Here is a 25814-nt window from a genome sequence, read left to right on the forward strand (position 1 = left end):
AACTCCCACATCATATGAAGAAATGCATCTACCTGATTTAGGGGACACATGAACAGTTGGTGTTAAATAGTGTGTGAACAAAATTAAAATGTATAAATTGATGGTTAAGATTACAGAATGCCAATGTAATATTTTTCCATATTCTGTGCCAGTTAAAGCATAGTTCAGATTCCATTCGATCTGTGGACTATACTTTAATGGCTAGCTCAGAATGAGCTTTCCAAAAGTTGTTTATATATTAGAGAGATCAGTCCTTTCGGGAGCCCACATAATTTATTGATAATTCCCATGGGATGTTTCAGTAGTTGGGTTTCCCAAGGGACTCCATAGGCCAGCATAGCTGACCTAAGTTGTAAATATAGAAAAAAGGGAGTTGATATTGAGAAAAATATCTGCACTGGGCATTTAAACTATTATGACGGCTAGGGATATGTTAGTGCTTTAAATTATTTACAAGTGGTCATAAGGGATATAGTCAACTAACAAATCAATTACAGTATAAATTGTCATTGTGACATGATTGTCAAAGTCCTTCATTGGAATGGAAATAAGATTCTCTCTAGCTCTCTGGTGAGTAAATCTTGATGAGATGCTGAAGTTCAGTGGGGTACCCAGTCATCGGACACCTCTGGTTGGCTTTGATGTAGACATAAATACAGCGGTAACAGAAGACAAACCCAGAGGTGGAGAGGACGGTATCATTGGTGCGGATCTTGCAGCAGAGTGGACATGCTTTGCTGTGTCTGGTCAGTGGTTCTTGGTTCTGGAGGTGGATGGGAGGGGGTGGTGTGGGGAGGGAGGTCAGGGTCTTGATGGTGTTCTGGTTCTCTGAGGAGTACCACCACTCAAGGAACTGCAGGAAAAACACTCCCAAGGAAAGACTAGTGGAGAGGGACAGAGCCACACCCCCCACCACTGTCGACGTCAGCCTCCGCAGCCTCTCACCAACACTGGGAAGAAATAACAACTTAGACGGAAGTATGCTTATAGGCTAAATGCTTTTAAAAGTGATTACATTTCTTATGGCTGGGGGCAGTATTGAGTAGCTTGGATGAATAAGGTACCCAGAGTAAACTGCCTGCTACTCAGGCCCAGTTGCTAATATATGCATATTATTAGTATTAGATTTGGATAGAAAACACTCTGAAGTTTCTAAAACTGTTTGAATGGTGTATGCGAGTATAACAGAACTCATATGGCAGGCAAAAACCTGAGAAAAAAAATCCAACCAAGAAGTGGGAAATCTGAGGTTTGTAGTTTTTCAAGTCATTGCCTATCGAATATACAGTGTCTATGGGGTCATATTGCACTCCCTAAGGCTTCCACTAGATGTCAACAGTCTTTAGAACCTTGTTTGAGGCTTCTACTATGAAGGAGGGGGGGGGGGGGATGAGAGCTGATTGAGTCAGGTGTCTGCCAGAGTGCCATGAGCTGATCACGCGCACTCACGTGGGAGTTAGCTGTGTTCCATCACATTTCTATAGACAAAGGAATTCTCCGGTTGAAACATTATTGAAGATTTATGGTAAAAACATCCTAAAGATTGATTCTATACTTCGTTTGACATGTTTCTACGAACTGTAATATAACTTTTAGTCTGAACTTTCACCTGGACTTTCCTGCGCCTCGTGAGTTTGGATTGTGTACTAAACGTGCAAACAAAAAGGAGGTATTTGGACATAAATGGACTTTATCGAACAAATCCAACATTTATTGTGGAACTGGGATTCCTGGGAGTGCATTCTGATGAAGATCATCAAAGGCAAGTGAATATTTATAATGCTATTTCTGACTTCTGTTGACTCCACAACATGGCAGATAGCTGTATGGCTTGTTTTGTTGTCTGAGCGCTATACTCAGATTATTGCATGGTGTGCTTTTTTGGTAAAGCTTTTTTGATATCTGACACAGCGGTTGCATTAAGGAGAAGTTTATCTAAAGTTCCATGCATAACACTTGTATTTATCAACATTTATGATGAGTATTTCTGTAAATTGATGTGGCTCTCTGCAAAATCACTGGATGTTTTGGAAGCAAAACATTACTGAACATAACGCGCCAATGTAAACTGAGATTTTTGGATATAAATATGAACTTTATCGAACAAAACATACATGTATTGTGTAACATGAAGTCCTATGAGTGTCATCTGATGAAGATCATCAAAGGTAAGTGATTCATTTTCTCTATTTCTGCTTTTTGTGACTACTCTTTGGCTGGAAAAATGACAGTTTTTCTGTGACTAGGTGCAGACATAACAATTGTTTGGTGTGCTTTCATCGTAAGGCCTTTGAAAATCGGACACTGTGGTGAGATTAACAACAAGTTTATATTTAAAATGGTGTAAAATACTTCTATGTTTGAGGAATTTTAATTATGATTTCCGAGATTTCAGTTTTGAATCTGGCAGCCTGCACTTTCACTGGCTGTTGTCATATCGATCCCGTTAGCCATAAGAAGTTAAACTCTTTGAACTCAGGGTCCCTTGAGACAGGATATCCCAATTTCATTCTTACCTTGAGCTGATGGCCCTGGAAGGCGAGGCTGGTTTGAGGTCCATATTTGTGATGTCATGTCCTGTGAGGTGAGCCAGCCTGACACCTGCCAGCCACAGAAATGGTGAGTGGGTCTTGGCTCGGCCAAACACATACAACAGCTGCTGGCAGAACACCCAGCTGTCCCAGCCCACGCTGACATAGGGGTAGGCTGCCAGGAAGGCCCTGTACATCCTCTGCAAGGGCGTCTGTGGCAGGCGGATGGAAAAGTCGTCCTCATCCCTCTGCTTGGCCAGTACCTGTTCCAGCTTGGCCCTCAAGTAAGGAACGAGGGCAAGCAGGATCAGCGAGCACCAGTGGTGTTTCCCACGCAGACCCAGGTGAGCTGGCCGCTCGCGACCAGAAGCAGCCACGCGCTTTAGGCTGTAAAAGTTCTCAGAGAATGAGGCGCTAGTCCGTGACAGAAAATGGTGCTGAAGAAATACATCGAGAACACCGTGAATCTCGTCAAATCTCCGCCAGAGGAATCCGTAGCGAGAGGGGTTAGACTCAGCCAGCACCTGAGGTAAGTTGAGAGAAGGAACTTGCATTATATCAAACTTGAATCACACAGCAAAGTCAGTATATGGACACCACATTTTAAGAAGGCCATACAAGGTTGAATACAAACTATTTAACACATCAAGTGATCCAACATCATAATGCTATTTATGTAGTCTAGACGGATACCTTGATGGGCCAACGTTCTCCTGCACAAATATATGAGCAGGATTTTGTTCCAGCCGTTTCAAATAATCAACCGTTGTTGAATAAACATGGTTTATATAGTTTCTCCCTGGAGTGTATTTATTACGTATTACTTTGGAAACAGTTAACCGTTTAAGAACGAAACGGGGAAGGACCTACCTGAATGTGTCCAATAGAAACACGTTTGTTGCGAAATGTTTACCGTTTGGAGTAAACTGATTCTGTTGCAAAACGAAAAGTTATGCAACAGACTCGGCGTAATAAATACACACCAGGTGTCTGTAGATGTAGCAAAAATGACATGGGTGAGAAAATGTCGTCGAACCTTCACTGCGTGTCGCAAGGCGGGTCTGACTGCACCCATCAGGGAGTCCTGTGCCAAGACCTCGAATATGGACGGTCTGTCATCTGCAGCTGCAGCTGTCAAATGTGCACCACGTTCTGCCATGGCTGGTGACTTCAAACACGTTTGGCAAAAGGCTCAATTACCTAAATAGCTAGCCAAGTTGGCTAAAAGAGATGGCGAGTGAAGTTAGTTAGCTTGCTTAGTAGTACCACTTAATACTGCACAAGTTCAACAAATATAAATAGCTAGCTACATCAATTTCCACGGATGAAAATGGGACAGACTAATCACAAAGACGCATACCTAGCTACCCTCATGTATTTAATTCAAACGTTACAAGCAGGTTTTCGTGTTTCTTTGAACTACTCCTTTCCCCTCTGTAAAGATAGTCCGGCTATTTCCGGTGGAAATGAACTCCGGTGTTACGCCTTTCGGTCTCCGACGCCTTTCACTAATTTTGTTTTTTTCGGGAGTGCTGTCTTTCCACGGCTAGCTATCCCTTTGCTGTAATCAAGGAGGAAAAACATCTTTCAAATTGTGGAATAACTCACCCTAGCGACGTATTTTCTTATTGAAATTACCTAAAAACAAGTCTGTACCTTTCCATTTATAATTTAGATTTTTTACGTTAATTCAATTCAATGGGCTTTACGTTAATGCTAACTACCTATCTGAAAGTACCGAGGCCTCACATCCATAGCCAGTTAATGATATAGTTTAATATGACAGATATTTCCCCTTCTCCACTGGTGTTAAGATAATGGGGTCAACTTGGCTCTGTTGTTAGTTTAAGCTTGTTGAATTTATAATAGCTAGTCTATTGACCAACCTGTTTTTTCTCTGTAATTATAAAAGGCAGTAAACTGCCATCCTAACTAGATAGGTAGTTAACGTTAGCCGGTGAAAGTGATGCTGATTGCTGCTGTCGTGACATCCAGCTGTTGTCTGTCATTGAATGCTGTAATATTTGTGCTTTGGTTGTAATGTCTCATTCAACTGTATAAAACATATTTAGAAGCCAAGATTATATATAACTATAATTATTAGCAATGTGTCGTTGTAGCCTCTAGGCCAGGGGTGTCACGTCGAACACGCGTAGGGGTCCAGTCCGCAGGTGGTTTGAGTAAAAAACAAACGTTTGAGTATTTTTTAAATTTATTTTTTACCACTACATTACTTAGGCCTGTTATATGTGTCCTGTCCTGTGACCTCTAATGCTGGATATTTCCCTGTAACAGATTTGAAGAACATCTACAATGACTGACTCAAAATATTTTACAACAAATAAAAAAGGTGAGTCTTAAAACGATTCTTGGTATTGTCTTCTTCAATGACACATCACCCCCTTGATCAAGAGTGCACAACTATCATTAGGTTGGTGTGGATAATATTAAACAGCACAACATAACTCTTGAGGGAAATAGATTGTCTCCTACTCTCCTTTCCTCACAAACACAGAATGTATGAAATTACCACTAAAGGCTGAACTGTTCATGATAAAATTGACAACTGAACTGACAGCTCAACCAGTGTTGCTGGATGAGAGCATCATTCTGTTTTCACACTGGACTGTCACTAACGTTGCATGTATCCTGTTACAGGGGAGATCTTTGAGCTGAAGGCAGAGCTGAACAATGAGAAGAAAGAGAAGAGGAAGGAGGCAGTGAAGAAGGTCATTGCGGCTATGACGGTGGGCAAGGATGTCAGGTACAGTACACCTGATTTCATACTTTGACAGTTCTGTGTGTTGACCTATACATCCCACTGACATTGCCTAATGACTTCTGCTCTCCAAACATTGTTCAGCAATTACTTTTACTTTAATGTAAAAGAGACTGCCTACTTGTCTATAGTTAGCAAGTTATCTCTGATAATCTCTATTATTAAAGAGAGATCAAAATATTTTAAAGAAAAATGTTCTGACTTGATATGTAGAGTTATAATTGCCTCCCTGTCAAAAATATTGTGAGTTATAGTGATGAGAAAACATTGGTGACGTCCTATCCCTCTGTTCTTTAGCTCCCTCTTCCCAGATGTGGTGAACTGCATGCAGACTGACAACCTGGAGCTGAAAAAGCTGGTCTACCTGTACCTGATGAACTACGCCAAGAGCCAGCCCGACATGGCCATCATGGCTGTCAACAGCTTTGTCAAGGCAAGGCCTTTTATTTTTTTTATACATGGTTTTCCACTTACATTGGCTTTTAACAAATTACACAGCTTAGCCCTTACAATACTGCACTTCCCTACCCATAGATATCTTACCTCTCTCTCCCTCAGGACTGTGAGGACCCTAACCCCCTGATCCGTGCCCTGGCTGTGCGCACCATGGGCTGCATCCGCGTGGACAAGATTACAGAGTACCTGTGTGAGCCGCTGAGAAAGTGTCTGAAGGACGAGGACCCATACGTGAGAAAGACAGCAGCAGTGTGCGTGGCAAAGCTCCACGACATCAACGCCCAGATGGTGGAGGACCAGGGTTTCCTGGACTCCCTCAGGGATCTCATTGCCGACTCCAACCCCATGGTAGGTTTGGCTGGCACTAGGACCCTAGGCACAGCCAAGACTATGTACATTTTCAGACTTTTTTTAAACTTATACACGTCCTTCTGGGGCCTGGGGTAATTTAAAAACAGCCTGTAAGGGTTTGCTCTACCATGCTAGACAAGACAGAGTACATCATGTTTTCCTAATCACTGGCCACTGTGTCTGAACCTCCAGGTGGTGGCCAACGCGGTGGCAGCTCTGTCTGAGATTAGTGAGTCCCACCCTAACAGCAACCTGCTGGACCTCAACCCACAGAACATCAACAAGCTGCTGACAGCCCTCAACGAATGCACAGAGTGGGGCCAGATCTTCATCCTGGACTGCCTGTCCAACTACAACCCCAAAGACGAGCGCGAGGCCCAGAGGTACGTTCAGTTATCATTCTGAAAACTTTTAGGATTTTCTATTTTTTTCATTAAAACTAAACTTAATGCTGACTTCTGCTCTCCAAACATTGTTCAGCAATTACTTTTACTTAATGCTGACTTAGTTGTCAGAGAAACATATTTGCAATACACATCCAAGTTTTATTTATTTTTATGTGAGAACTTTTGAATGTTAGTTGCTGGGTGTTGTGATAAATCTCCACAATAATTCCTGCGGACTAAAACTTTACCAGCTGCTCCGTTTGTGCATACATTCACCTATTTTGATGTTGTCAACTTTTAATGACTTTGTAATAAACATGTCTGTCCTCCTCTTTCTCTCCCAGCATCTGCGAGCGGGTCACGCCCCGTCTCTCCCACGCCAACTCGGCGGTAGTGCTGTCGGCTGTCAAGGTGCTGATGAAGTTCCTGGAACTGCTACCCAAGGAGTTGGACTACTACACCACCCTGCTGAAGAAGCTGTCCCCCCCGCTGGTCACCCTTCTCTCTGGGGAGCCAGAGGTCCAGTATGTGGCCCTCAGGAATATCAACCTCATCGTCCAGAAAAGGTCAGGGGGCAACTTGCTGATAAATACTTTATTGTAGGGCTGGGCGATTTTACGATTGCATCGTCTATCGACAATGTTTGACAGCCATCGTCTATGGTGACGACATCGTGATGTCCAAACGATGTTGTAGCATATTTGAACTTCACTGCACCGCCGGAGTCTGGCAGCACAAAACAGTGCAGAGAGCACATGGCAGGGCGACATGCCCAATGGCCCATTCCCTATTTGCCATATTTAGTATTTATTAGGATCCCCAATTAGCTGCTACCGAGGCAACGGTTACTCTTCCTGGGGTCCAAACAGGAAACAACACAACAAATCAAATACATAATATACATACATAGCACTACATTTACATCACAATTTAGCCATTCAGCAGGTGCTGAATGGCTAAATTGTGATGTAAATGTAGTGCTATGTATGTATATTATGTATTTGATTTGTCCCATCCAGAGCAACCCACAGCTAATGCATTCATCTTAAGATAGCCAGACGAGACAACCACGTCACAGTCATATCCCAACCACGTATAACATACATAATGCAATGCAAATACAATACAAAATGCATAGAAATGTCTGTCTCTTCACAATCCCTGTCTTGCCATGTTCTTTTATCTATTTTTAAAAATCTGTTTTTATTGCAGAGAGTTCCATTTAGTCATGGCTCTATTTAATACTGTGTGTTTCCCAGCCTCTGTTCTGGACCTGAGGACTGTGAAGAGACCTCTGGTTGCATGTCTTGTGTGATACAGATGAGTTGTCCAAGCTATGTGCCAACTGCTTGAACAGACAGCTTGGTACCTTCAACACCTCGCACAAAGACCAATAGTGATGCAGACAATCTCTCCTCAACTTTGAGCCAGAAGAGAATGACATGCATGTCATTGACATTAGCCCTCAGTGTACATTTAAGTGCAATAGGTGCTGCTCTGTTTTGGACCAACTGCAATTTGTCTATGTCCTTCTTTGCCCCACCTGACCACACAACTGGACAGTAGTCCAGGTGAGACGAAACCAAGGCCTATAGGACCTGTCTGGTTGACTGAGATATCAAGAAAGTAGAGCAATGCCTTATCATGGACAGACCTCTTCCCATTTTAGTAACCATTGAGTCTATATTTTTTGACCATGATAGCAGGCTATCTAGGGTGACACCCAGAAGTTTAGTCTCTTCAACTTGCTCAATAGGCACATATTCAATAATGGATCCAGATGAGGTTTAGGGTTGAGCAAGTGATTTTCCCTAAATATTATGCTTTGAGTTTTCTTTTATATTTAGCACCAGCCTATTTCTAGTTACCCGTTCTAAAACTGACTGGAGCGCTATGTTAAGGGTGTCAGTTATTTATTTTACTGTTTCAGCCGACCTGTACTCTGCTGAGTCATCAGTATACATAGAGACACACATGCTTTATTCAAGGTCAGTGGAAGGTCATTATACTTTAAATATGCAGACAGACAGATTAAAAGTAATACTTCTGACAGCCAACTTTCTAGATCTGCCTACAACATCTGGACTTTCTATCTCTGCTTACAACATCTGGACTTTCTAGCTCTGCCTACAACATCTGGGCTTTCTAGCGCTGCCTACAACATCTGGACTTTCTAGCTCTGCTTACAACATCTGGACTTTCTAGCTCTGCTTACAACATCTGGACTTTCTAGCGCTGCCTACAACATCTGGACTTTCTAGCGCTGCCTACTACATCTGGACTTTCTAGCGCTGCCTACAACATCTGGACTTTCTAGCTCTGCCTACAACATCTGGACTTTCTAGCTCTCCCGACAACATCTGGACTTTCTAGCTCTGCTTACAACATCTGTACTTTCTAGCTCTGCTTACAACATCTGGACTTTCTAGCTCTGCCTACAACATCTGGACTTTTTAGCATTTCCAGAAAGCATGGATTATTGAGTCATTATTAGTTTTACACTTAAGACATGACTCTGCCTTTGTGCTGTAGAATTAGTAAATGTTGTCTCTTGTATAATAAATTCTATACGTTAGCTTCAATTTTTGTTAACTGTAATTTAATTAGTTATGCTCCAACTTTCCCTCCATCTTGTGCCAACATCAGTTATTTTTAATCGTTAACATTTTTTTCTAAGAGATTGTCAGTTGGATATGCTCTCTGCAATGTTTTGTATATCTTCCTTATCATATGAACATCAATTTCTGACCCATAAGATTCCCTAAATTTGCTCATCTTGTAAACAAACAAGTTTATAAAGTGGTTGGCATTATCAAAGGGTTTGGTTATGATGAAGGATGGAGCTGAGTTAGCGTTTCTGCCTAAAATGTAATTTAAGGTACTCCAGAGCCTACATTTTCAATACATATGTTGTAGTTAGACTGTTAACATAATGCAAGAGAACAATGTAAATTGTAGGAAGAGCAGCGAGCACCAAAGCAGCGCAAAATGTCAGATAGGGCCTAACATGTTTTTTTCCCCCTCTCTAATGTCGGGTGATCATAGGCATTTTGCAACGGACACTCCGTTGTCTGGCTTATTGTTTTAATATCGTAATTTCACTTTTTCTCCCCAATCCCCATTCAAATAGAATGTGACTTGTTGGCCTTATTTATTGCATACTATTTCATTATCAACTATAAAATTAATCTTTAGGCGTAACGGAGTTCCATCTCAGAAAGTTTTTTGCAAATAGCCTATATAAAAACATAGTATAGTAATAATGAGAGAGAGAACAAACAATTGCAATATAAACTAATCGAATAGGAAGTTGACCAAAGTGTAGGCAAAATAAATTGTGCTGTCGGAAACTTCCTACTTGCAAACCAAATAGCCAATAATAGGCTACAGCCTACTTCAATAAAAGTTACAGTAGGCTAAATGTTGCTTTTACAAGTTAAACTAATATTGTCAGCCTTTATTAATGTCCTTGAATTGTGCTACGGGCAATCGGGCATAAGCTCCCACAGCAGCACTTTCAATAAGCAGGAACAAAAAATAAATGAATGATGAGTCAGTGTGGGCCTCAATTTAGTTTGAATAGCTTACAAATTGTGAATTTATATAAAAGTCTAAAATAATAAAATAAAACAAATTATTATTTAGCCTATAACATTCTTTCTAATACCTGAATGAACATTGACTTAGGTTAAAAATTAATAGGCCTATTATCCTTAGGCTATGCCCTTTGCCTATCGAACTGTACAAATTCTAAATATTCAAAACAAATGATTATTTATAATATTCTTTATTACACTTAAAAACAAATGAACATTGGCATAGGCTAAAATATGATAGGCCTATTAGGATATGCCTTTTGTCTAACTGTACAAATCCTAAATATAGGCATACAAGTTACAAAAAAAGTATGAAAATAACCTAAATGAGGGCAAAATGAGGAAATGAGCAACCATTTAGTCTAATTGTTTTTTTAACCATGTCTTAGGCCTACCTAAAGGTTTCTGGCAAGGAACATCAGCATGTTCACCTTTTCTGCCCCAGAGTAGCAAACTCAGGAGGAGGATGGACTTGTAAATGTTGACAGAGGTTTGTCATTTATCCATCCTTTGCCCTGATAATCTTTTTGCGTATTCTGCAAGTGACTTCGGTCAGGTCTGCTTGCTCACCTTTATCATTCGTCCTGAAACCGAAGAAATGCCAAACAGGCAGATGACTAACATGATTTCTTTCCCAGCCATCGTTTTTTTCTGATTCAGCGTAAGGCAGGCTATACTATAGATACTAAGTGAAATCCAGTCACTTCTTTTTTGTCAAAAAGTAGCCTAATGGAAGAAGGTTGGAAATGTGCTTACCCAGATGATCAAGATTATATAACAATAGTCTACACTTGATATGGCTATAATATACATTTTTCATATTTAGGCTAATATAACTGATATCTGAGTATTTCTATGGACAAGAGAGAAACATGGCCCTACCAATTTGAAAATCATTCTGTAGCCTAGACTAGCCTCTAAGGGATCAGGGCTGGAACAGAGTCAAGCAGATTTTGTTTGCTGATGTCAACATTGTGAACGGAGTGCCCCATGGTGGCGGTGGGGTTATGGTATGGGCAAGCATAAGCTACGGACAAGGAACACAATTGCCTTTTATCGATGGCAATTTGAATGCACCGAGATACCGTGACGAGATCTTGAGGCCCATTCATCCGTTGCCATCACCTCATGTTTCAGCATGATAATACACAGCCCCATGTCGGAAGGATCTGTACACAATTCCTGGTAGCTGAAAATGTCCCAGTTCTTCCATGGCCTGAATATTCACCAGACATGTCACCCATTGAGCATGTTTGGGATGCTCTGGATCGGTTCCCACCAATATCCAGCAACTTCACACAGCCATTGAAGAGGAGTGGGACAACATTACACAGGCCACAATCAACAGCCTGATCAAATCGTATGTATTCAGAGATGTCACGCTGCATGACAGGTTTTCTGATCCACGCCCCCAACTTTTTTAAAGGTATCTGTGAACAACAGAAGCATATCTGTATTCCCAGTCTCGTGAAGTCCATAGATTAGGGCCTACTGATTTCCTTAGATGAACTGTAACTCAGTAAAATCTTAGAAATTGCTGCATATTGCGTTTTTCTATTTTTGTTCAGTGTATTTAAAAAAAATTGTTGGACATAAAAGACTAAAAACAACAGCAAATCAGATCTGTGATTTTAGTTTTGGAAATTTGTTCCTAAGTATTCCTACCCATAACAAAGATATATATATATATATCCATATATATATATATATATATATATATTTCCATATACTATATGTGATCATATACAAATGTAAGCAAGGTAAGAAATTATTATGTTTTAGTCAAATATTATATCTGTTTGGGCTTCTTGCAGTCAATTTGCAGTCTAGAAAGGATTTGTAATTATGTTCTGGCCTCCTGACCATCCACTCAAGAAAATATCATCCCGCAGCTGAATCTAGTTAATTATCCCTTGTTTTTATCCCTTTCTAAATGAATCCCTCAGTGATGTGGAATGTTTGATGTTAGATTAGACTGTTTGGTGCCATCCTCACTTCCTAGCCACTAGATGACAGAATTTCTCTTCCTATGTACCCTTCCCCTCTCTCAGCTCTGTGGGTTCAGATCAGGACCAGATGGATAGATAGATGTTCTGTTCCTATAATACATGCCATCTCTACTCTTTAGGCCTGAGATCCTTAAGCAGGAGATCAAGGTGTTCTTTGTCAAGTACAACGACCCCATCTACGTCAAACTGGAGAAACTGGACATCATGATTCGCCTGGCCTCCCAGGCCAACATAGCTCAGGTACCATTCATGGAACCCTATACCTCAGTCAATAGAACTCTACACTGAGTGTACAAAACATTAGGAACACCTTCCTAACATTGAGTTGCACCCCCTTATGCCTCAGAACAGCCTCAGTTTATCAGGGCATTGACTCTACAAGGTGTCAAGCGTTCCACAGGGATGCTGGCCAATGTTGACGCCAGTGCTTCCCACAGTTGTGTCAAATTGGCTGGATGTCCTTTGGATGGTGGACCATTCTTGATACTCGGGGTACACTGTTGAGCGTGAAAAACCCAAAAGCGTTGCAGTTCTTGACACACTCAAACCAGTGTGCCTGGCACCTACCAGGGTTCGTATTTTCATGAAAGCATGAAAACGTCATGGGATTTTTAAATGGTGTTTTCCAGGCCTGGAAAAGTTTTGGAAAGTCATAAAATCTGAAATGTTGTGGCAGTCATGGAAATTCTGAATATTTTCTGTTAATGTAATGTATTTAGGCACAGTTAAATATTTTATCAATCAAATAGAATCAGCATATAGCACATAGCCCGGATCGGAATGTCACTAGTGCACTTGCATAGTGCAAGACGAGTGGGCCGTTGCTCAAGGACAGAGAGACAATCAGACATTGCATCAGCAGGTAGGCCTATAAAATTAACTAGGTAGCCAATTCAAAATATATATTGTACCCTCTAGTTAACTGTTAAGCTATTTTTAGCATGTATTAATGTTTTCGTCATGTCCCAAAAAACTTTCCACCGACACTCGCGAATAAGGTCATACAAAGTTTATTTACTTTTTTGAACGATTTATATCGTGGCAGGGTAGCCTAGTGGTTAGAGAGTTGGACTAGTAAACGGAAGGTTGCAAGTTCAAACCCCCGAGCTGACAAGGTACAAATCTGTCGTTCTGCCCCTGAACAGGCAGTTAACCCACTGTTCCTAGGCCCTCATTGAAAATAAAAATTTGTTCCTAACTGACTTGCCTAGTTAAATTAGTTGGGATTCGGTTCAATCAAAATAATAATTTGTGAATCGTGAACATTATTTTTAGGAATAAACATTAGATGCAACCTTTCTTTTGGATTATGTTGCTTCAAAACTTGTTTTATAGATACTTCCAATTGATTTGAGCATCCAATAGATAATAGTCAGCCTGCAAAGTTAACAACTCTAATGTAGCTAAGATAATTATGACTAAACTAGAAAAGGTACATTTTCTGGAAATTTTTGTGCTTGCTTCAGCTGAATAAAAAGATTTGTAGCCTACAATATTAATTTGATCTTTGATATATTGAATGAGCAAATTATTTCAAAAGGCATAAAACTTATTTGTAATGTTGCAATGTTTTACATCAAGGGTGGTCAACCATCCTCCAGGAGAACTAATGGTTGTGCAGGTTTTTATTCCTGTCCCCCTCTAACAAATCACAGTTTAGAAATGAACTGCTCAACCAGACCTTATTAAAGGGCTTGATCAAGAGCCTGAACACCCAGTAGCTCTCCACACTGAGGGCTGACCACATGTGTTTCATACAGTTGCCTAGCAGGGGTTCTACTTTGTGGGGGGTTAAGTGCCTTGCTCAATGTCATGGGATCAGAGAGCAGCCTCCCTGTGTCGATACCACACTTTTCTATACGTAAATAGGGATGCCACCAGTTGTTGGTCATGGAAATTTGGTGAAAGTCATGCAATTCCATCTGTCAAAATGTGCATGCTACTACCATTCAAAGGCACTTAAATATTTTCTTGGCCATTCACCCTCTGAATGGCACACATACACAATCCATGTCTCAATTGTCTCAAAGCTTAAAAATCCTTATTTCCTCCCTTCATCTACACTGATTGAAGTTGATTTAACAAGTGACATCACTAAGGGATCATAGCTTTCACCTGTTTTCACCTGGTCAGTCAGTCATGGAAAGAGCAGGTGTTCCTAATGTTTTGTTCACTCAGTGTATTAGGGTGTTAATTTCTTATGATTTACTGTACATCAGTATATACTTAGTCACTCTACACAGAAAACTATCATTGTACCATTTTGGTGAAGCTAACTCAGTACTGTGTATGTGTAACGGATGTGAAACGGCTAGCTTAGTTAGCGGTGGTGCGCTCTAAATAGTGTTTCAATCGGTGACGTCACTTGCTCTGAGACCTTGAAGTAGTTGTTCCCCTTGCTCTGCAAGATCCGTGGCTTTTGTGGAGCGATGGGTAACGATGCTTTGTGGGTGACTGTTGTTGATGTGTGCAGAGGGTCCCTGGTTCGCGCCCGGGTATGGGCGAGGGGACGGTCTAAAGTTATACTGTTACATATGTTTGACTTATAATAATGGTATTGCCCCCCAGAAATATAACATTTTGTTAACATAACAACACGGCCCTCAGAAAACATAGCATACTCTAACCCCGACTTGGATCCATCTGTTCAGCCGCACCTCTATATTGAAGACTAATTTCAACAGAAACGTTCATATCCCAATGCTTCACTCCTAATCAGTCTTATCTGGTGCTCTTAGCGGCTCCTGTCAGACGATGCCTTAATGAACACACGTTTTAGATAGCGGATGTGCTCGCTTCCTTCGCTGTGAAGAGCCGAGATAGCTGTCAGCGTGATTGACAGCTAAGGCAGGCTCGGACAATCTTGCTGTAAATTTGCCATTACAGTCCAACAGAGAGACACTCCCTGGATAAACACCATCTCTGAGGGAGGCTTTGGTAGCTTCTCTGACTGGCCTTGGGTAGCTTACACTTGTGTGTGTACACAATTTTACTAACCTCAACCTTATCTCCTCAACCCATTTTCTTACAGTGTCAAGATGTTTGCATGTCCTCCCACCGTGTGTGTGTGATGTTTTTCACTCATATGCCCTGCTCTCTTCCCAGGTGTTGGCTGAGCTGAAGGAATATGCCACCGAGGTAGACGTTGACTTTGTGCGTAAAGCAGTGAGGGCCATCGGGCGCTGTGCCATCAAAGTGGAGGTTGGAATCTGAGACACCATCATAGACGGACACACAGAGGATCTCTGATCAATGTCTATCTGAACTTCAGATTTTATAGCTGTTCCAAAAAAGTGCCATCCATTCCTATAAAGTTGTTTGAAGGAGTTTAAACGAGGTACTTTGGCCACTGTGAAAAAAACAGTTTTGGGTCAGTGTTGACTCTCTTCCTGTTGTCTCCTTTTTAGCAATCTGCTGAGCGCTGTGTTAGCACCCTGCTAGACCTCATCCAGACCAAGGTCAACTATGTGGTGCAGGAGGCCATCGTGGTCATCAGGGACATCTTCCGCAAATACCCCAACAAGTAGGTGTCCTTTTCCCTCCATCCCCAATAATAATCAATGAAGTTTGAGAATTTTTTCCTCATTCTTGTCTTTTGTTTTTCAGTAGGGGCTATACTGCCACTGTCTGTGTCTATACAAGACCTTTGTATATCCCCAGCCCCAGACAGACACTAGTTTATACCCTGACCCTTTATACTTTCTCTCTCTGCTCAGGTATGAAAGCATCATCGCCACGCTGTGTGAGAACCTGGATTCTCTGGACGAGCCGGATGCGCGTGCCGCCATGATTTGGATCGTGGGCGAGTACGCTGAGAGGATCGACAACGCCGACGAGCTGCTGGAGAGCTTCCTGGAGGGCTTCCATGACGAGAGCACGCAGGTCAGTTGTCCCAGAGCGGAGTGCTCAGGTCAGTTGTCCCAGAGCGGAGTGCTCAGGTCAGTTGTCCCGGAGCGCTCAGGTCAGTTGTCCCAGAGCGGAGCGCTCAGGTCAGTTGTCCCAGAGTGGACCGCTCAGGTCAATTGTCCCAGAGCAGACCACGGAGGTCAGTTGTCGCAGAGCGGAGCGCCCAGGTCAGTTGTCCCAGAGCGGAGCGCTCAGGTCAGTTGTCCCGGAGCGGAGCGCCCAGGTCAGTTGTCCCGGAGCGGAGCGCCCAGGTCAGTTGTCCCGGAGCGGAGCGCCCAGGTCAGTTGTCCCGGAGCGGAGCGCTCAGGTCAGTTGTCCCGGAGCGGAGCGCCCAGGTCAGTTGTCCCAGAGCGGAGAGCCCAGGTCAGTTGTCCCGGAGCGGAGAGCCCAGGTCAGTTGTCCCGGAGCGGAGAGCCCAGGTCAGTTGTCCCGGAGCGGAGAGCCCAGGTCAGTTGTCCCGGAGCGGAGCGCCCAGGTCAGTTGTCCCGGAGCGGAGCGCCCAGGTCAGTTGTCCCGGAGCGGAGCGCCCAGGTCAGTTGTCCCAGAGCACTCGAGTCAGTTGTCCCAGAGCGGAGCGCCCAGGTTAGTTGAGGTCAGCAACCCTGCCCAGTTTCTAATCTACCTCTACCCCCAGGACACTTAATATAAATCTGCCGGTTTCATTTGACAATCTTAATGGCAGATTGCCTGGATGATGCGTTTGGGACTTTTACACCCTGACAGAAATTAAACTAGGGCAAAGACTGGGTTGGATATGGTTATAGCTCCACTTTCCACCTTGTCTGTAATTTCTGCTATATTGCTTTCATTAAAGTCAGCCTTTCATATCTACTACACATGTGCCTTAGGGATAGGTGCTAGGAGTTGATTTGGTCCAGCCCTAACAGTAATAACCTTTATTATCTGGGTTTGGCAGCCACTTTCACTATTTGAGCAGGTATGAGGTTGGGTCAGACCATTCACAGCCTTGGGGGTGTGTTGTTTCAGGTCCAGCTCACTCTTCTCACAGCCATCGTAAAGCTTTTCCTCAAGAAGCCCTCTGAGACTCAGGAGCTGGTGCAGCAGGTCCTCAGTCTGGCCACACAGGTGAGATACACACACCAACACATCTCCCTCTTTTTTTTCAAACTGTCCCAAACTTAAACTCATCAATATCTATTCTCAACTGTGATTCTTCTCCCTTGTGTCCTCCTAGGACTCCGACAACCCTGATCTGCGTGACAGGGGTTACATCTACTGGCGCCTGCTGTCCACCGATCCGGTAACGGCCAAGGAGGTGGTCTTGTCCGAAAAGCCCCTGATCTCGGAGGAGACAGACCTGATTGAGCCCACCCTGCTGGACGAGCTCATTTGCCACATTGGCTCCCTAGCCTCCGTCTACCACAAGCCCCCCAACGCCTTCGTGGAGGGCAGCCATGGCATCCATCGCAAGCACCTGCCCATCCAGCACGGCAGGTGAGACACAGTTACCAGGAAGTTACTCAGTTACCAAAGTCCCAGAAGACACACTCACCTAACCCCCAAACAACACGTAGGCAATCATTGCTTACAAACAAATACCAAGATCTGCTCCCCCATATAACTTAAATAAAATATTAATTAAATCTGTATATCTGTGCCTGCCTCTCAGCATTGACACAGGCGAGAGCCCTGTGAGCGCAGGGCCAGCGGTCCCTATTGAACAGGCCCAGTCAGTCATCCCTTCCCAGGGAGACCTGCTGGGAGACCTGCTCAACCTGGACCTGGGTCCCCCCGTCAATGTGCCCCAGGTCTCCTCCATGCAGATGGGCGCTGTCGACTTGCTGGGCGGAGGCCTCGACAGCCTGGTGAGTGAGAGATACACAACATACTCACGTAAAGGTTTATTTATCTCTGCTGGGATGGTTGGATTGTACATGTAGTCCATGAGGGATCAATAGGACAGCATTCTTCCTGATTGATGTTTTATTGTGCCATGAACAATGTGGAGAGTATGTCTCCTTTTAGCGTGGCTGTCAGTGTGCGTTCCCCGGTCTGAGTTGAGCTGAGGTGATGTAGGGGCTTCTGGCTGACACAGCGAGGGTGGTGTATGCTGAGCTCCGGCCATAGAGATCCACTATATCAGTGAGAAGCTGGTCTCCCTGTCCCTGATTGATCTGCCAGACACTGGTACAGAGAGGCAGACAGGGCAGGGGCGTCACGATGCAGCGTCACACTGATATCTCAATACAGCAGAGACACGAGGCGGAGGCTTGGCACGCCATGGTGGTACTGGCACGCACACAGCAAACCAAAGTTTGGTCCAAATGGTACAGGATGGTAGCATCTTGTCAGTTGCTAATATTATTGCACTGTCAAGATTGTTTTGGGCTTTATACAGATTACTTGTTTTGGGTGACAAGATGGTGCCTATTATTTAACATATCAGTTTTACTAAATGTCCTAGTTAGCCAGCTATAAAAAGCTAATTTCCATCCATGGTGTAACAATGTGATAATGATTTGAGTGTGGTTTGGCATGCAGGTCTTGTTTTGGGACTGCTCTGGAACGAGCAGCTGCTTTTTAGGAAGCTTTATTAATGTCTTATGTTTTACGAAAACTTCCTCCTCTTGACAAAGTCATTATAGCTTTTTAATGATATTAGCTGGTGATTGTGTTCCCTAGCCTGAAGGGACAGCCGCAGCAGTTGTTCTACTCTACAGATAGGAAAGAAATGGTGTCAGACCGTCTACAGTCGTGGCCAAAAGTTTTGAGAATGACACATATTCATTTTCAAAGTTTGCTGCTTCAGTGTCTTTAGATATTTTTGTCAGATGTTACTATGGAATACTGAAGTATAATTACAAGCATTTCATAAGTGTCAAAGGCTTTAATTGACAATTACATGAAGTTGATGCAAAGAGTCAATATTTGCAGTGTTGACCGTTCTTTTTCAAGACCTCTGCAATCCGCTCTGGCATACTGTCAATTAACTTGACTGATGGCAGCCCATTCTTGAATAATCAATGCTTGGAATTTGTCAGAATTTGTGAGGTTTTGTTTGTCCACCTGCCTCTTGAGGATTGACCACAAGTTCTCAATGGGATTAAGGTCTGGGGAGATTCCTGGCCATGGACCCAAAATATCAATGTTTTGTTCCCCGAGCCACTTGGTTATCACTTTTGCCTAATGGCAAGGTGCTGCATCATGCTGGAAAAGGCATTGTTCGTCACCAAACTGTTCCTGGATGTTTGGGAGAAGTTGCTCTTGGAGGATGTGTTGGTACCATTCTTTATTCATGGCAATGTTCTTAGGCAAAATTGTGAGTGAGCCCACTCCCTTGGCTGAGAAGCAACCCCACACATGAATGGTCTCAGGATGCTTTACTGTTGGCACGACACAGGACTGATGGTAGCGCTCACCTTGTCTTGTCTGGACAAGCTTTTTTCCGGATGCCCCAAACAATCGGAAAGGGGATTCACCAGAGAAAATGACTTTACCCCAGTCCTCAGCAGTCCAATCCCTGTACCTTTTGCAGAATATCAGTCTGTCCCTGATGTTTTTCCTGGAGAGAAGTGGCTTCTTTGCTGCCCTTCTTGACACCAGGCCATCCTCCAAAAGTCTTCGCCTCACTGTGCATGCAGATGCACTCACACCTGCCTGCTGCCATTCCTGAGCAAGCTCTGTACTGGTGGTGCCCCGGTCCCGTAGCTGAATCATCTTTAGAAGACGGTCTTGGTGCTTGCTGGATTTTCTTGGGCGCCCTGAAGCCTTCTTCACAACAATTGAACCGCTCTCCTTGAAGTTCTTGATGATCCGATAAATGGCTGATTTAGGTGCAATCTTACTGGCAGCAATATCCTTGCCTGTGAAGCCCTTTTTGTGCAAAGCAATGATGACGGCATGTGTTTCCGTGCAGGTAACCATGGTTGACAGAGGAAGAACAATAGTTCCAAGCACCACCCTCCTTTTGAAGCTTCCAGTCTGTTATTTGAACTCAATCAGCATGACCGAGTGATCTCCCGCCTTGTCCTCATCAACACTCACACCTGTGTTAACGAGAGAATCAATGACATGATGTCAGCTGGTCGTTTGTGGCAGGGCTGAAATGCAGTGGAAATGTTTTTCTGGGATTCAGTTAATTTGCATGGCAAAGAGGGACTTTGCAATTAATTGCATTTCATCTGATCACTCTTCATAACATTCTGGAGTATATGCAAATTGCCATCATACAAACTGAGGCAGCAGACTTTGTGAAAATTTATATTTGTGTCATTCTCAAAACTTTTGGCCACAACTGTACATACAAAATAGTGTTGTAGCTTGTAGTGTTGTAGCCACCAAAATGTTGTTCAGAAAGGAAACACCATGTATTAATTTAACCATTTATTAGAAAGTAAATGACAATACATTAGGTATTGGCATTCGTCTCTGCAGCAGCTTATGGGTAGCTCATTGCCATAGCAATTAGGGGTGTGAATGATTAAACTAAATTAGAATGTTTAACGTTAATAAAAAATCCCTTACCAAACAACTTTTTTTTCACAAAATTAAAATCACAGTGCACTACCACTAACAGGTCCAGATCATTATCATAAATGGACAAATCTAAATTAAACAAATACCTAATGCAACAGTGCTGTAACGTTAGTAGATATGCATCTTTCAAATTATTTGCCACGAATATTAAGCGCTCTGCACATCATCGTGATTAAGTTTGAAAAATGACAGAGAAAGGCAAGCGACAGCAGCGAACAGCCTGCTCTTCCACGAGTCAGTACAGTATAATTGAGTCTGCTAAGCTGCTGCGCTGTGCTTCTAGCTGACCCAACATTACAATGTAGCGATTGGTGCTTTGGAAATATGCTGAAGTACGAACTGACTGATGGGAACATGTCTACAATTTCAACAGCAAGCTGTCAAATTATTGTAAATAATTGACAAGCTACACTCTGTTTATCAGTGCAGTGACAAACATCCTTACATGTCATGCTGACCTCACCGCTCGCATCATGTACGGGAGCGTTACAAAATAAATGTACACATACATGTTATTCATTCATTGCACCCACATTGCTCGCACGCATCAACGAGCACCTGCGTAGCCAGGCGCTAAAATAGAACTTGGTTCTATTTGTGACGCTTGACACGCTGCAAATCCTGCCTTTTTCTCCTCATTGGTTTTTAGGAGCATATACCCACGTGGGTGATTGAAAGATGAACTGAGGTCCACACTCCAATCCAGTTGGTGGTGGTAATGCACCTTAAAGTTGGTTGCCAACCACCATATTAAGTCCGAAGGAGGAGAGATTACTGGAAACTAACTCGATTACCCTTTTATATGTGTATTCATTGTCAGAGTAGAGGACCTTGTGCATTTCATGTCAAATAACAACCCAATGATTATATCCCAGGACAAATTAGCTAGCAATAGCAAGCTAGCTAGCTAAATTGCCGTAAATGTTTAATGGTTTTCAACCTGTTCCCAAATAAACATAGTTGGTTCAGAGTTTGTTTTGATATGCCTGTCCTGATCGCGTCTGGTGTGGGTGGACAATATCAACATGTGCGCGATAGCGTGCACACACACACGCACAAGCGGTCTGGTCTGCATGTTAGCTAGCTAAAATTCCATCTCTGTGTTTCAGTGAAGAGAGTTAGAAGCAGGCAGGTTACAACAAGCTAAATCAGCTGATGAAATCACCGGCGGCCATTATACTTGCACATATTGTGTGCAGGACTAGAAGATGTTTTTGCTTTCTCAGGGTATGTGTCTCTGCCCAGTGCCTGTGTTTCATAGCGATTGAGTCATGCACAAGATGGATGGATTTAGAATGCAGTTGGGACATCGAGGGTGCATTGTCCCAATACTTATTTTGGCCAAACCACTTGCGGACTCAAGTGATCACTATTGAACACGACAGCAAGTGGCCACTCGATAAAGGGCTTAGGGGCCAAGTGTTGAGATTCAGCCTATGACTGCTGTATATAGAACTTCATTAACCCCCTTGCAGTTATACGCAATCGGACCACCATACGCAATAGGACCACCATACGCAATAGGACCACCATACGCAATAGGATCACCATATGCAATAGGATCACCATACGTAATAGGACCACCATATGCAATAGGACCACCATACGCAATAGGACCACCATACGCAATAGGACCACCATACGCAATAGGACCACCATACGCAATAGGACCACCATACGCAATAGGACCACCATATGCAAAAGGATCACCATACGCAATAGGATCACCATATGCAATAGGATCACCATATGCAATAGGACCACCATACGCAATAGGATCACCATACGCAATAGGATCACCATACGCAATAGGACCACCATACGCAATAGGACCACCATACGCAATAGGATCACCATACGCAATAGGATCACCATAAGCAATAGGATCACCATAAGCAATAGGATCGCCATAAGCAATAGGACCACCATACGCAATAGGATCACCATAAGCAATAGGATCGCCATAAGCAATAGGATCACCATAAGCAATAGGATCACCATACGCAATAGGACCATTTTATGCATTGTGAAGTCACATGGAATTGTATGTATTGATCACCCACAGGAGAGAGTAGGTTCAGAAGGGGATGGGTGAATTGGCACTGAGGTGGGAAGTCCCTGCTCTGGATGTTAATTTGTTAGCTGACATTTTCAAGAGACTACACCTTCGATTGAGATAAAACCATGTGTAAGCTCAACCATGAGGAATCATATTGTCCTAGATACACCACCTCACTCCAAAACTTTTTCCAAAGATTGGCACATTTGTCAATTGGCATTATCCAGGCCAGGGTAACTGTAGTTGGGCGGGGAGTTCAGCGTAGCGAATTAGGGGTTGCGTCTTGCCTGCCGCATAGAGCGGGGCCTCATCGTGATAAGTGATTATTCCGGCTGTCTCGCTGTGTTCCTTATCCGTCTTGGGTGGCGCTCTCAGATTATAAAGGGTTTCCAATTAAATCTTAATTGGACAGTCATTAAAACTGCAGTGACTCCAATCCAAGTTGGAGGGTCCAATCTGGGACATATTACCGCTGTACTGCTACACAATGTTTAAACCACTCTGCTGAGTAATTACAGTGGGGAGTGAAAGCTACTCTCTTGCCTCTTTGATCAGCCATTCTGCAGACCTGTAAGCCAATTCGGCCAATTAATGGAATCAATATGGGTTTTAATGAAAGGAAAAGAGCCCTGAACTGAAACAGCCCTCAGTAGTTAGTTTAGCACTGATAACGTCCAAGGGCTCTCTTCTCGCAGTCAGAGCTTGGGTTTAAATACTTCTATGAAGGATATTGTGGCTCCAGATTGAACACAGAGCAATAATAGTTTTATTTGCTATATATTTGTAAAATAGAAAATAAAAAAAGCAGGCCTAAGCTTAATGTGGGGCGATTGGGGATGTAACAATTCACCGATATGATCGGTCCCTGTTCAAATGTTTAAGATATGAGTGCATCGGTCCGCGGGACCCCAAACGGATCCAAATGTAGGACACAAAATCTTTTCAAACGTAACGAATGCCGGTTCACACATTTTTCTTGCTCAAATGACTCTTGCTCTACCTTCTGAAAATACCTTATCTTTTGTGACAACTGTGTCCTCTCCTTCAGTGTCGAACTAAGCATGTATTTGTGTTGCCAGTCATTGATCTACAAGTCATTTTGCATGCCAAACAACCCCAGGCAATATCAGTAGCCTAGTCAAGCTTTGCATGCTGACCAACGAGAGTAGGCCTGTTCCTGATCTGGCACATCTGCGTATCACCTTCAGCATTCAAATGTTTGTAAAATGGCTTGCTCTTTATTAGTTGAGTGACAACCAATGTATTTTGCTGGGTTATTTTTAATCAAATGCACTGTTGAAAATGGTGTTTTACCGGAATAAAAGTAGCACCGGAGACAACTCTCATCTGGCTATACATGCTGACTGGGGCTTGCATTAGATTTTATTTGGATTGTTCAGGTTCACCATCAGCAATAGTTTTGGTAGTTTTGCTTGTAACAATCAGTATATACAGTACAGTGCCTTCAGAAAGTATTTACACCCCTTGACTTTTTCCACATTTTCCAAAGTTACAAAGTTGATTAAAAAAAAAGTTTTTTGTCAACAATCTACATAAAATACTCTAATGCCAAAGTGGAAGAAATAAATGTATTAATGAAACATTAAACGCATACACTACCGTTCAAAAGTTTAGAGTCACTTATTAATTTCCTTATTTTTAAAGAAAAGCAAATTTTTTGTCCATTAAAATAACATCAAATTGATCATAAATACAGTGTAGACATTGTTAATGTTGTAAATGACTATTGTAGCTGGAAACAGCAGTATATATTTTTTATCTACATAGGCATACATACAGTGGGGCAAAAAAAGTATTTAGTCAGCCTCCAATTGTGCAAGTTCTCCCACTTAAAAAGACGAGAGAGGCCTATGACAGACAAAATTAGAGAAAACAAATCCAGAAAATCACATTGTAGGATTTTTTATGAATTTATTTGCAAATTATGGTGGAAAATAAGTATTTGGTCAATAACAAAAGTTTATCTCAATACTTTGTTATATACCCTTTGTTGGCAATGACAGAAGTCAAACGTTTTCTGTAAGTCTTCACAAGGTTTTCACACACTGTTGCTGGTATTTTGGCCCATTCCTCCATGTAGATCTCCTCTAGAGCAGTGATGTTTTGGGGCTGTTGCTGGGCAACACAGACTTTCAAATCCCTCCAAAGATTTTCTATGGGCTTGAGATCTGGACGACTTCTTACGAAGCCACTCCTTCGTTGCCCGGGCGGTGTGTTTGGGATCATTGTCACGCTGAAAGACCCAGCCACGTTTCATCTTCAATGCCCTTGCTGATGGAAGGAGGTTTTCACTCAAAATCTCACGATACATGGCCCCATTCATTCTTTCCTTTACACGGATCAGTCGTCCTGGTACCTTTGCAGAAAAACAGCCCCAAAGCATGATGTTTCCACCCCCATGCTTCACAGTAGGTATGGTGTTCTTTGGATGCAACTCAACATTCTTTGTCCTCCAAACACGACGAGTTGAGTTTTCACCAAAAAGTTATATTTTGGTTTCATCTGACCATATGACATTCTCCCAATCTTCTTCTGGATCATCCAAATGCTCTCTAGCAAACTTCAGACGGGCCTGGACATGTACTGGCTTAAGCAGGGGGACACGTCTGGCACTGCAGGATTTGAGTCCCTGGCGGCGTAGTGTGTTACTGATGGTAGGCTTTGTTACTTTGGTCCCAGCTCTCTGCAGGTCATTCACTAGGTCCCCCGTGTGGTTCTGGGATTTTTGCTCACCGTTCTTGTGATCATTTTGACCCCACGGGGTGAGATCTTGCGTGGAGCCCCAGATCGAGGGAGATTATCAGTGGTCTTGTATGTCTTCCATTTCCTAATAATTGCTCCCACAGTTGATTTCTTCAAACCAAGCTGCTTACCTATTGCAGATTCAGTCTTCCCAGCCTGGTGCAATTTTGTTTCTGGTGTCCCTTGACAGCTCTTTGGTCTTGGCCATAGTGGAGTTTGGAGTGTGACTGTTTGAGGTTGTGGACAGGTGTCTTTTATACTGATAACAAGTTCAAACAGGTGCCATTAATACAGGTAACGAGTGGAGGACAGATGAGCCTCTTAAAGAAGTTGTTACAGGTCTGTGAGAGCCAGAAATTTTGCTTGTTTGTAGGTGACCAAATACTTATTTTCCACCATAATTTGCAAATAAATTCATAAAAAATCCTACAATGTGATTTTCTGGATTTTCTTTCCCTCATTTTGTCTGTCATAGTTGAAG

At 42.8% G+C, this 25814-nt stretch overlaps 2 protein-coding genes across 4 annotated transcripts in view; one reads left to right on the plus strand and one right to left on the minus strand.

Annotated features, from left to right (window-relative positions):
* Nucleotides 1-254: 254 nt before the first annotated feature.
* On the minus strand, nt 255-4012 carry pex12 (peroxisomal biogenesis factor 12). Its single transcript, XM_021617930.2, has 4 exons — nt 3892-4012; nt 3568-3752; nt 2517-3055; nt 255-950 (listed from the first exon to the last, which is right to left on the minus strand). Exons 2-4 carry the CDS (start codon nt 3688-3690, stop codon nt 560-562), a joined length of 1053 nt encoding a protein of 350 aa, XP_021473605.1. The 5' UTR covers nt 3691-3752; nt 3892-4012; the 3' UTR covers nt 255-559.
* Nucleotides 2935-25814, plus strand: part of ap2b1 (adaptor related protein complex 2 subunit beta 1) — a 91178-nt gene continuing 68298 nt past the window's right edge. The window contains exons 1-14 of one of the 3 annotated variants that reach the window (XM_021617928.2): nt 2935-3060; nt 4827-4881; nt 5190-5295; nt 5608-5743; nt 5869-6114; nt 6310-6500; nt 6848-7069; nt 12228-12348; nt 15214-15309; nt 15516-15631; nt 15825-15990; nt 17002-17100; nt 17210-17469; nt 17645-17840. In XM_021617928.2, the coding sequence (XP_021473603.1) occupies nt 4845-4881; nt 5190-5295; nt 5608-5743; nt 5869-6114; nt 6310-6500; nt 6848-7069; nt 12228-12348; nt 15214-15309; nt 15516-15631; nt 15825-15990; nt 17002-17100; nt 17210-17469; nt 17645-17840 (1992 nt within the window). In that variant the 5' untranslated portion in view covers nt 2935-3060; nt 4827-4844. Of the gene's footprint in view, nt 3061-4038; nt 4180-4826; nt 4882-5189; nt 5296-5607; nt 5744-5868; nt 6115-6309; nt 6501-6847; nt 7070-12227; nt 12349-15213; nt 15310-15515; nt 15632-15824; nt 15991-17001; nt 17101-17209; nt 17470-17644; nt 17841-25814 lie in introns of those variants that run through there. The other 2 variants (XM_036989983.1, XM_021617926.2) reach the window with 2 other exon arrangements.

Source organism: Oncorhynchus mykiss, chromosome 10 (assembly GCF_013265735.2).
Source record: "Oncorhynchus mykiss isolate Arlee chromosome 10, USDA_OmykA_1.1, whole genome shotgun sequence".
NCBI lineage: Eukaryota > Metazoa > Chordata > Actinopteri > Salmoniformes > Salmonidae > Oncorhynchus > Oncorhynchus mykiss.

Excerpts from the sequence above, each read along its gene's own strand:
- pex12 (XM_021617930.2), bottom strand. The coding sequence starts at position 3,690 with ATGGCAGAACGTGGTGCACATTTGACAGCTGCAGCTGCAGATGACAGA. Across the intron at positions 3,056-3,567 it reads CCTTGCGACACGCAGTGAAG|GTGCTGGCTGAGTCTAACCC; the intron begins GTTCGACGACAT and ends AACTTACCTCAG. Across the intron at positions 951-2,516 it reads TCCAGGGCCATCAGCTCAAG|TGTTGGTGAGAGGCTGCGGA; the intron begins GTAAGAATGAAA and ends ATTTCTTCCCAG.